The 12714-nt window shown below is 35.4% G+C and overlaps 1 protein-coding gene across 4 annotated transcripts in view; it reads left to right on the top strand.

Moving 5' to 3' along the window:
• Positions 1 to 12714, top strand: part of MYH15 (myosin heavy chain 15) — a 93518-nt gene that overhangs the window by 44762 nt on the left and 36042 nt on the right. For all 4 annotated transcript variants that reach the window (XR_007951877.1, XR_007951878.1, XR_007951879.1 and 1 more), the window contains exons 14-15: positions 8236 to 8428; positions 9212 to 9415. Coding sequence is in view for 1 of the 4 variants with exons in the window: in XM_051985248.1 (XP_051841208.1) it covers positions 8236 to 8428; positions 9212 to 9415 (397 nt within the window). In the remaining 3 variants the exon portion in view is untranslated. The remainder of the gene's footprint in view (positions 1 to 8235; positions 8429 to 9211; positions 9416 to 12714) is intronic.

Raw genomic sequence — 12714 nt, 5'->3', positions numbered from 1 at the left:
TAACCAAAGACTAGACATGAGAAATGAAGAACTGAACAAAGGGGAGGCAGGAGAATGGTGGCTGAGCTGTTCAAGAGTTTTAGTGAATGATTCATAACAATTATAATAATATATTCAGAACAGACATTAGAATGTCTCCATTCTGTGGGGTTGTGGGCAGTGGCCACGTGGCCCTATTCCTGGAACACCAGAATAGCAAAGTTTATGCTATTGTGCATATATGAATATGTGATAGCTCCTAAGTCATGACAGGTCATGAATTGAAGGAATCTGGGAAAATTGGGCTAGGTTCCAGGAGCAGATACTAAAGTCCTCCCTAAAACAAGAGGGACCCATAAACATTAAAAGAAATCAACAACCAAGGGCAAAGGAATTTGACGAGGATATCTAAAATTGATTGGCAGTAAATAGATTCATAATAATTTATTTCAATCCACATTTATTCACATGTACAGCATTGTTTCAATGGGAGAGGTGTAAAGCTAAGTCCCTGACCTCAGAGGGTTTATTGTTATTTGGACATATATTATTTTAATTTATTAAAATACAAAATAATGTGTAAATGCATAAAAGAGAGAAAATATTATAAAAGTTCTGGAATAAGGATAAGATCATTGATAAGAGAAGTCAGTGAAGGCTTCAGGAGAGAGCTGACATTTGTGTCAGGCCTTAGAGCAATGGTATCAAATTCAAACAGATACAGGGACCACCAATCTGTAAATAAGGATCCCTGTAGGATTCATAGAGACTTAGTTTTAAAATGTAATGCTGCCTGTTTTCTTGTATTTTTACTTATTTTGTTAAGTATTTCCCAATTATCTTTTACATTTTTTGGTTCAGACAGCACTCAGGAATGTTGCAGATTTCAGATAGCCTGTGGCAAGTGTTTGACACTTCTGATTTAGGGAACCGGTAGGTTATAAAGGCATCCCAGGTATATGGCACAGTATAAACAAAGACAGAGAAATGGAAAAGAATGGGATGTGTATATAGAGGATGAGAAGTAATCCAGTTAAGTTGAAGTATATTCTATATGGAGTAAAAGAGTTTGAGTTAAAGCTGAAAAGTAAGTTGTCAGATTCTGGATCATCTTACATACTAAGCTAAGAGTTTGAACTTCTTTCAGTAGACCTCAAGGAGCTTTTTCTTAAAAGTTTTACCCCTATGGGTGTCTAAATTTTTAAGGCTGAAAGAAGCTTTCCTTATCCAGAACTCTTTCTTTATGGATATCTGCATTATTTAATGTCTTTTAATTCAGTTATTTTAGAAATATGCATATAAACTTTTGTATTTTTAAATAGTTACCTATTCCATTTCTGTAGGCAAAGCATTTTTTAAAAGAAAATCTAATATAGTAATTTCTTAACATGTCTCAAATTTTTTGTTTAAAAAATCAAATAATATCAGGAAAAAAAGAAGTGGATTTCAGAGGTCATCTATCCAATCTGAACCCAAACAGTAATACTCTCAATATCATTACTGATAAGTGGTCATTTAGTCCTTGCTTGAAACCATTTGGTCATAGAGAATCCACTGCTGTCCAAGGCATTCCATTCCACTTTTGGCTATTTTGATGAAGAGGTCTGATTTCTCTACATCTAACTAATGTCTATCCACAACATTTGTTCCTAGCTCTAGGTCAAATAGAACACATTTAATATTTCTTTCAGATAATAGACTGTCAAATATTCGAATATAGATATAATGTCCCTTACCTACCTTCACCAAAACTTTTCTTCTCCTTACTAAACATGCCATATTCTTAGGACTATAGGATCTTTGAGACTGAGCCCATTATTTTACATGTGAAGAAATAGAAATTTAGGGCAGTAAAATAACTACTTCATCATCCACCAGAGAGTAAGCAGTAGAAATGGGATTCTCGTTCAGTATGTGGCTACTCAAAATGTTACATTCTTTCCACTTAAGATACAGTTCTTTCAACCAATCTTCATCACCTCTCCTTTCAGCATCCTGAAAGCATGTTGATATCATAGCTTTCCAGTGTTCTCCCTGAAACCCAGAATTCCTGATACAATATTCTCTATGTGTTCAGTCCAACAGACACATCATTTCCCTCGTTCTTAATGCTATACTTTCCTTGAGTTAGCTCAATAATCCATATGTTGACTCATGCTGAGCTTAGAATCGACCAAAATTTTTTCACAAAAAGTGATGTAAATTCATATACTTTGACAAATAAAAAGAGCGATATGTGATTCAACATTTATCGTACTAAATTTTGTCTTACTAGATTTAGTCCATTGGTCAACTTGGATCTTGATTCTTTCATTCAATATGTTAATTTTCCTTTGAAACATCTACAAATCTTATCATAATGATGGCTAGCATCTCTATGCAAGCTAACACCAGAGCAAAGTGCTTTACCTATTTTATCTCATTTGATCATCACAACCCTCCTATTGTCACAATTTTTCAGATGAAGAAACTGAGGCTGAGAGGTTAAGTGACTTTATAAGCATGCCAATTATTCCTTCTAAATTACTCATGAAAGTGTTGGGGGGAAAAACAAAGGACATTTCTCTAGAGTACCTTCTTCAGTTTGACATCTACCAATTATTAATATTGACGCTTTAGGTCTAATCCAATACAAGCAATATCATTAAATATGTACTAGGAGGGAATGCTTAAGAGTACCATATATATCTCTATTAGTAGCAACTAGATTCTGGGATATAATGGTTAAAGGAAATACAATCTTATTCCAAAGGAGCTTATATTCACAGACGTGATTCAACATGTAAATATATAACTATTTACATGACAATTTAATGAATAATTTGCTCTGGCCATTCAACTGAGTCCATTCAACAACTATTATTGTAGAATATTTTTCAGTTCTACAATTCAATTCAGAATGTTTCAGTATTGCCTGAGAAAATATCATGGGAGACAAACATTTTCATAAGGTACTAGACAATGCCTGTGGCAGTTCCCTTATCAAACGATCCAGAAGTCCTATCCAAAAGGGTTAGAGAACGGGGCATGAATTGTTCTTGATGAAGCCATGCTGTTTCTGAGTTCTCACTACTTTTTTTATATAAGTAGTTATGAACTATGCCTTCAATATTATATCCTAACATTTTTCTAGGAACCAAAATCAACACTCTGGTTTATAGTTTACAAACTCTACCCTCTTCCCTCTTTTGAAAATTGGAATGACTGCCCATTTCCAATCCTGTATCACTTCTCCTGTTTACCACAATTTTTCAGAAATGAAACATAGTGCTTAAGTAATCACATATGTCTGTTCTTTCTGTTCCCTGGGATATAGTTTGTCCAACCCTAGTGATTTGAGAACCATGATCCTGAGGCAATTTTCTATGTCACTTTCAGCTGCCTCTGTTCTTATCTCATCTGGAGTCCTAATGGTGATGGTAATGTTGGCTTGCTGGTTGGGTAGTAAGTGTATAGACAGAGACACTTTTCTAACACCCTAACTCAGGGGATTCCAACCTTTTCTTAATGGGCTACATATGATTTCCTGAAGTCTTATGATCTTGATGATGAGTAGTTACTGCTAATAGTGGGAATTTGGTTGCTGGCTAAATTCTTCTTTCTCTTAGGAACCACTGCTAGTTACAGAGAAAGATCTTGATAGTCTGCTAAGAGAGCAATCAATTAAATCTTAGACATATACCAGAAGACAGAGCAACAATTTATGTGTTAGAAAGCCCCAGCCAGTAACAGATGAATGTAGTTGATTTAACTTGTTAATTAGGTAAATGCTAAACATTCTACAAATACCAGTCACATCCTCCAAATGCAAACTAAACCAAACCAGGGGAAAATAGAAGTTGTATTTCTGGTCGAGAACTATGCTTTGTGTGTCATTATTAAAAACAGAAGCTCAAAGAGATAGCATTTACTAGGGCCCATTTGGTTAAAAAGATGAGTTCTGACTATTTTATTTGGTTTAATTTTTAAATGAATGTTGGATATGTTAAACATTCATGTTTACTTTGATATGATGGATATTTACTTTTATTTTTTCTTTAGATGTTGATTTGGCCAGATCTTCATTTTTTTTAACCCCTCTAGTTGTGAGGATACTTTGAGTAAAGGAACTTTAAAACTTTCTACAAATTTCTAGAATTTGTACAGTTCTTACTAGTTGGGTCACATGGTCAAACAGACATGAGAAAAAGTTTTTTTTTTAAGTTTCTTTGTTCTATGAAGATTTTAGATAGGCTCTGAAACAACTATCACCACAATAATAGCTAATATTTATAGCTTTGAGATTTACAAAGTGCTTGGTACTCACATCTCATCAGCATCCTCTGCTCTCTGGCACTCCTCTGAATGGAGGTGGGGTAGAAGCTTCCTCCCCAAACTTTGACATGAGGAGGATTTCCAGACCAGACATCTTTTCATTTCCCATATAGATGCACGTCTTTGGACTTTTCATCATGCCTTTGAACTGAGTATCCTTTTCTATTCCCTTCCACTTTTAAGCTTTTATTATTGTCTTCCCCAGTGAGAAAGCTCTTTAAGGGGAAGCACTATTTCTTTTCTGTATTTGTTTTCCCAGTACTTAAAACAGTACCTGACACATAGTAAGTGCTTCATAAGTATTTATTGTCTGGCTGATTTGACAAATGTGGTTTCATTTATTCCCCAAAGCAACCCTGAAAAGTAGATGTTAACAAAGTCCAAGATGTTTAGCACAACCCAAATTACCCAGTGATGTTTACATGATTGATAACTGCCCCATCATCTCTTCTTTTTTTATAATCCTTCTCCAGGAAGTTCTCCTATTTTTCAAAAGTTGAAAATGTGACTGAGGCATTTTAAATCCAAATGTAGATGCCTATTTCTGCCTGGGAATCCTCCTCTGTTGTCTCATACTTATGGCTCCATTCATCTCATTGCTAAGCAACAAGAGTTGAACTCATCTTTTACATTTTTAACTGCCACTTTGGTTCCTAGCAGACTGTATTAGTTAATTAATTCACTAAGGTTTCTTAAAACAAAATCAGACAAATTAGACAGAATAAGACCAATATTGTTCAGATCTAGAAGTGATATTGCCAGGAATTAGCTTTAAATTCATGTTTGATCAGTTTAACTAATAATGTTCATTTTGATAAATGGAACTTTTCTTTTATTATTTTTTTCATTTGATATTAGATTTGACTACATCTTCATTTATCTTTTTCTCCTCTAGTTGTGAGTATACTTTAGGTAGAGGGATTCTCCAGTAAACTATCCTTGGCCATGGAGTGGTCATTTGCCTATGAAATGAAAACATCTTTGAGATCATCTCTTGGAATTTCTTGAATCTTTATATAAGATATTGATAGGCATGGATATTTTCATAATGATGAACAATAGCTTCTAAAACATTTTATTTCCTAATAGATTTTTATGAAACTTAAAAAATAAATCTCACCACTTTTAACTTAAAAGTGAGCATAGTTACAAATTATGGCATGACTGTTTGTTGTCTCAATAGAAAGTTTGAGCAGAATATAGTCTCATATAGAGAATTTTGACTCAGGGCTCTTAAATGAATGACTCTTAAAAGAAGTGAGAGAAATGTTCTAGTGCTATAAAAATACCACTTGGTTTTTCCAACACGAGAGCTTTAGAATTCATGTTAATTTCACCCGCCTGTATCTGTCTATATTACAGTCCTCCCACCCCTATTCCTTATCTCTGTCTGACACTTAGAAGAAAAGGAATTAGAGGTGGAGGAGGATTGAGAGAAAAAAATATTGAAATATTTGAAAGAAAAGAAGTGAAGATGAAAGAGAAATATTCACCCAGTGTAGTGGATGGAGAAAGTAATCATGCACCTATATAAACAACGATGTTACTACTTTCTGATTCTAATCTCTGCTTATCACAATATATGACATGTCTGCAAGGTTTGTAAAGTGATTTTTAGTTTCTGCAACAACCCAACGAGGGAGATTCTATCTTTCCCTCTTCATTTTACAGATTAAGAAACTGAGGCTCAGTTCAGGGTCTTCTCTTGAGTCACACAGCTAGGAAACGTCTGATGTGAAACTTGAACTTCTGAATACAAACACTCTTCACAATACTTCATTGCCTGTAGTCACACAGAGTAGGGCTTCCATCTCATTTGTCTTCCATTCTATCACTACTTGGATACGTTGGGAGATAAGCTATATGTCCACTCGCTGTCCATCCCTCAGTTCCTCCTGTGCTTATGAAAGAGGCCTTTGTTTTGTTAATGAGCTTACTTTATTAAACATTATTAAGAAATCCTAATTCAAATTCCTAGTAATCTTTTTTTTCTGACACAGCACCAGACACTTTTCTTTTTTTTTTTATGCTGCTGGACTCTTTGAAAGGAAAGTGAAGACTCCTTTTGCCCTTCTTAAGCTCTGTTCCATTCATAGAAGTTGCTAATGAGCAGTGCACAGGGGAGAGCCTGCACCTCCTCAGGTTCACTGCTGGGCAACTAACAGGATGCTTTCATCCTTTGCAAATGAAATTGCTGCACAGACTGCGTGACTGCAAAGAAACCCTGCAGCCTCCCAGATATGATGCTCTTATGGACTGGTGATTTCATTCATGTAGATAACTTCTTTCACCCATTCATAAGTACTCCCTCCATGCCTTCTCCTCCTGCACAATTTCTGTCAATGTTTTCCCCTAGATGCTTCATAAAGGTTCTACTCAGCATACTAGAAGGTTTCCTCGTGATCTTTTCATTTCTTGGATTTCCCATTGGATTACTCAAGCTACTTGTCTAGTTGTTGATACTTGTATGTGACTGGTCTATATACTTTTCAGAATATACATTGGAATTCCCGAAACTTATCTCTGATTTTGGAATTCTCAACTAATACTTTGTTGGATTTTTTTGTCTCCTAATTTAATATAGTTAGTCAGTCAACAAGTACATATTAAGCTCTTACTAGGTACCAGGCACTGGAGATATAATGCTAGTAATACACAAAAAAATGCAAGAACACAATCCCTTTCTTTAAGAAGACCATATTCCATATTCAACTATGTTCGGCAAAAACAAACAAAACAAAACAAAAACTCCACCCCCCAAACCCAAAAACAAAAACAAAGTTTGAACAATTCTTTTCCATTCTCTTTGCCCTGCCATTTGAATGGACTTGGAGTTTTATTATGTTGTCTAATCATTGTTAATCTTCTGAGAACATTCCAAGACAAGCACGCAATTTAGAGCTCTTCTTGGATGACATTTCAAGGGAGAGAACATAGTGATGATTACTGGATGGATGCTCCAAATAAACTTTTTGTAGAGAAGGGCTGTAATTGCAGGAGTTAACCTATTGGTGTATGAGTTGTCTTGAGTTTTAATGTTATATTCTATGAACTATTTTTCCCTATAATAAAAGTATGATGTTTTAAACAAGTTATTCCATTGTATTCAGTTTATAATTTGATAAAACTAATGTCTGCCAAATACATACTTTAAAGAGAGGCTGGGCTGGAATATCTCTTTATTGCTGACCATGGGTAAATTTCCAGAAAGGGATATAGTTTTGAATCTCATCATAAATGTGTAAAAGGATGTTTCTTATGCAGACTGACCTCAGGGTATAAGGAATTGGAGTAATTGTTTGTCTGAGGCCGCCTGTCAGGAAACTAAAACCAAGATGTACAGCAGTAGCTGTATGCAACTCAGTTCAGTTCAACAAATATTAAGCACCTATTGTGCACAGAGAAATTTGCCTTTTGTGCTTTCTCATATACTATCATGGACAATTTTATTTCAGACTTCATTGTCATCTCTTTAAGAGCAGAGGCCATGACTTATTTATGTTTAAATACCCTGTGTTCAGAGCTGGGAGGGATCCATAAAATGTCATAACTAGGACCTTAAAGTCCAAAGCTTTAATTTACAGAGGAGAGTGTTCTTTGCAAAAATTAAATGACTTGGCTAAGATATCACATCTAGTTAATTGATAGGATCAGGATTCCAATCTTAGCCTTTTGTAGTGCTTTCCCCACTACAATAAACTCTATTAAATATTGATTGAATAAATCAGGGATGTACAAATAACACACTAGCCTAACATATTAATCTCATTCATTTTTTTTTAAAGTAAAAAGATCCAGACCCAATTTTGTTAGTTTAGAAAATAAGGACCTTAAATTCCTCTCATTGTTTAAATCACTGTGAACTCAGCAGGTAATCTTTCTTAATCAAACATGCACACACACACACACACACAAATTTATCTTCTGTCATCTGAAAATTAGGAGAGACCAGCAACGTACCATTGATTCTCTGCAGTCAACTTTGGATTTTGAAGTCAAGAGCCAAGCTGAGGCCTCTCGGCTAAAGAAGAAGATGGAAGGGGACCTCAGTGAGATGGAAGTACAGCTCAGCCATGCTAACCGACAAACATCAGAGGCTTCCAAATCTCTGTGCACTCTCCAGAAGCAAATTAAGGTATTTATATATTCTTTTCCAGCAAATTAAATACCTCTATTTATAGATGAACAGCCTAAGGAATGGAAAATCCTAATTATCTTCAATATCCTATACCAAGATCCATTCTTGTAACTGTAGATATAGGGCTAAAAAATACTTTGAGGCCATCCAGTCCAACATTTTACAAATGAGGAAACTGAAGCCTGGAGAAGTTAAGGGACTTGGCCCAACATCACACAAGTAGCTTTTGATGGGAATTTGAACTGAGGTCCTTTGACTTCAGATCCAAGGTTCTTTCAAAAGAACATTGACCATCCTGCCTTCTCTCTTCAATAAAAGCCAGTAGCAGCTCTTTAATTACTTCTTTTTGTGCTCTGTGTCTCTCATCTCTCTCTGTCTCTCTCTCCTCTTTGTTTTTGTCTCTGTCTCTGACTGTCTCTCTGTCTGTCATTTCTGTCTTTGTCTCTGTCTGTTTTCTGTCTCTATCTGTCTCTATCTCTCTTATAGCTGTCTCTGTATCTCTGTCTCTCCCTCTGTCTGTATGTATTTCTTTCTCTTTCTGTGTCTCTCTCTGTCTCTCTCATCTCTATCACTTTCTCTGTCTTTCATCTCTCTCTCTCCCTGTCTCTATCTTTCTGTCTCTGTCTGTCTCTCTTTTTTCTCTCTCTCTGTCTCTGTGTCTGTTTCTCTGTCTTTCTCTATCTCTGTCTCCTTGTCTCACTATCTTTCTCTCTTTCTCTGTCTCTCCCACCTCTCTCTCCCTCTTCCTCCACAATAAGACATTCCCCTCTTTTGTTACAGAACCTCCAAATGCAGGTAGATGAAACTACACATCAGAATGAAGGTCTGAAGGAGAAGGTGATGGTGGCCGAGAGACAAAATGCTATCCTGCGGTCTGAATTGGATGAATTACAGTCTTTGCAGGAACAGACAGAACGTGGAAGGAGATTGGCTGAACAAGAGCTTCTGGAAGCCACTGAAAAACTGAATATGCTGCACACCCAGGTAAGCACAGTGAAGACAATCTTTTGCTTTCTGACTGCTCTTTTGTCAGAGGAACTCTGACAAATAGGACTCTGTCCAAAGGAAATTAAAGGCTATGGAAAACATGTCATATGTAGGATCACTGAATGATTTGGGAATTTCTAACTTGAAAATGAGAAAATTAAGAAGAGACAAAATCATGATTTTTAATATTCAAAAAAAGCTCTCCTATTGAATAAAAACTAAAGTTATTCGCCTTGATCAAGAAGAGAGAACAAGAACAAAATTGTTAGAAGTTACAAGGAGACAAATTTCAATTTAATAGAAGAGGGAATTCAAGATGTGGACTATCTCAAAAAGCAGTAAGTTTCTTGTTACTGGAAGTAATCAAGCAAAAGTTGGATACAAGAGATATAAGAGGATTTTTTCATTGTGTGGGAGGTGAGATTAGATGCAGTGATGATACAAGATATTTGAATACTCTAGTTCTAAAGTTCTAAAAGTATTCTCTCCCTCCTATGTTACTGGCTGGAAGACCTTTCATCACCATGATGCACATAATGATTCTTCACACAAAAAACTGCCTGAAGATCTCAGAGAAATGCTGTTCCCAATATGTAAAAATCCACATTGTATGTTGTTCTCTTGGCGTGTTATGCTATTTTGCCTAATCCTAGTCCTAACTCTGGCTGGTTGCCTTTGAAAGCCCCTTCTAATTTTTAAATTCCTCTACCTGGAGCTTAAAGTTCAGAGCAAAATATTTTTCAATTCTAGAAAACTTTGCATGTAAGATGAAGGTGGTCAAGGTAGTTAACTCCTCTTTAATGAAGAAGAGAAAGTGATGCTTTCTCGCAGGATGTTCAGTAATGAAGTAGCACATTCAATAAATTTCAATTACTGGGCAATGTAACAACATTATTCCATTGTCCGGTAGTTGGAATTTGTTCCAGTTAAAGAAATCTACTTCTGTTCAGGGCAATTTTGAAAGACTTCTGCCTTAGAGGGGAAGCATAGTACAGGGGGAAAAAGGCCTGGGCTTGGAATCATAGAGCCTGAGTTCAAATCTTGACTTTGTTAATTACTTAGTGTTTGTCCTTGCCCAAATTTACTTAATCCCGAGGGTCTTAAATTCTTCACTTTTTTAAAAAATGGGGAAAGTAGACTGGGTTATCTTTACAATTCTTATTAATTCTAAATCCTATGGTCTGGGTTAAAAATTGATTGAGCTAAGGATAGCATTTGCCAAGAAGATAAACAAGGATAAACTATAGAATTCATGGTTTTTGCTTGATAGTATAACATCTTTTTGTCTGGCCCCAGAATGGTCCAATAGTATAAGGAACCTTCCCACTAGACCCATAAATGGGCAGAATTCTCATCACTTCAGAAATGTCTCTTTTGGCCCAGCATGCTAATCTAAATACAGAAAGGTACCTCTTCACCATATGGGATCTTTGTAGCTCATTTTCCATTCTAAAATCTTCCCAATCTTCCATATTCCATTTGGTTCCAATCTGTCCATATACATGAGGTCATAATGGATTTACTAGATGGATATATAGTTGTGTTCTGGTTTAATAAATTCAAGGGTGAATATTTAGAGAGGTAACTTGATATGACTGAGGGATAGCAGATCTTGGAGACTATAGCACCTAGGTTCAAGTTCTAATTCTCATACAGTAGTAGCTGCGCAACCACAGACAACTCACAACTCTTTTTTGGTTTTTTTTTCTAAATTTTTATTTTTATTCTAAATTTAGCAAATACCAACAGAAATGGATATTTGAATATGCATAACAGAATAGAAAAGAGGATTTTATATCCAACTGCAGGTGCTTCAGATTATTCTCTATGGATGTAAATTATAGAACATTTGCTAATCTATATTGTTGGAATAAGTTTTCATATTGATGAAGTCTCAGATTAAAAACCAAAAATGCAAAATGAAATTTATATTTGTCCTCCAAAAGTATATGACTATTTATCTTTTTTAATATTTTATTTTATTTAATAATAACTTTATATTGACAGAATCCATGCCAGGGTAATTTTTTTTACAACATTATCCCTTGCACTCGTTTCTGTTCTGATTTTTCCCCTCCCTCCCTCCACCCCCTCCCCTAGATGGCAAGCTATGACTATTTATCTTGAAAAAGTATTTTCTCATTGAAAAACTGTTCATAGTCTATATCTCAAAGAGATCATAGAAGAGGGGAGGGGAACCCACATGTACAAAAATGTTTGTAACAGCCCCTTTAATAATGGCAAGGAAATGAAAATTGAGTGTATGCCCATCAGTTGGGGAATGGCAGAATAAGTTATGGTATATGAACATAATAAAATATTATTGTTCTATAAGAAATGATAAGCAGGCTGATTTTAGAAAAGCCTGGACAGACTTACATGAACTGATGCTGAATGAAGTGAACAGAACCAAGAGAACATTATACACAGCTACAACAAGATAATGTGATGATCAACTATGATGGACTTGGCTGTTTTCAACAGTGATGTGATTCAAGGCAATTCCAATAGACTTGTGATGGAAAATGCCATCTGCGTCCAGAGAGAGAACTATGGAGACTGATTATGGATCAAAGCATAGTATTTTCACTTTTTTTTTGCTGCTGCTGTTGTTGTTTGCTTGTTGTTGTTTTTTTTTTCATGTCTTTTCCCCCGTTTTGATTTGATTTTTCTTGCACAGCATGATGAATTTGGAAATACATTTAGAAAAATTGTGCATGTTAACCTATATTGGATTTCTTGCTGTCTTGGGGAGCCGGATAGAGGGGGAGAGAGGGAGAAAAATTTGGAACACAAAGTTTTACAAAAATAAATGTTGAAAAGTATCTTTACATGTATTTGGAAAAATAAAACACTATTAAAATAATAATAATAATAAAAAGAAAAGATTCCCATACTTATTCCTTTTGCAAAGTCAACTTCTCTAGTGACCCTGGTAGTCAGTATCCTTGTCCACAAAAGGAAAAGGTTAAACTATATATATTTTTTTAAAGTTCCCTTCTAACTCCGATGTTTTATGGTTCTGGGAAAATGCCATTCATTTTATACACAACTTTTCAGTAATATATAAAATGACATACCTGTGATTGTATATTGGTGTTGAGAACACTCTGGTGAGGAAATCCCTACTACCAACACAGATGTACAATAATTCTGCAAATCAGTCAGAGATTTGCTCAGGGCAAATTAAAGGTTAAGTTAAATTTTATTAAACACTGCAGTGTGCCAGGCACTGTGCTAAGCTCTAAGCTCTTAGTTTATTTATCCAAGGTCATATGATTGGTAGAGATCAAAGG

The sequence above is a fragment of the Antechinus flavipes genome, chromosome 3, assembly GCF_016432865.1.
Source record: "Antechinus flavipes isolate AdamAnt ecotype Samford, QLD, Australia chromosome 3, AdamAnt_v2, whole genome shotgun sequence".
NCBI classification, from domain to species: Eukaryota; Metazoa; Chordata; class Mammalia; order Dasyuromorphia; family Dasyuridae; genus Antechinus; species Antechinus flavipes.
Note: the sequence above shows the minus strand (reverse complement) of the source record. Positions and strands in the feature narration are given on the sequence as shown.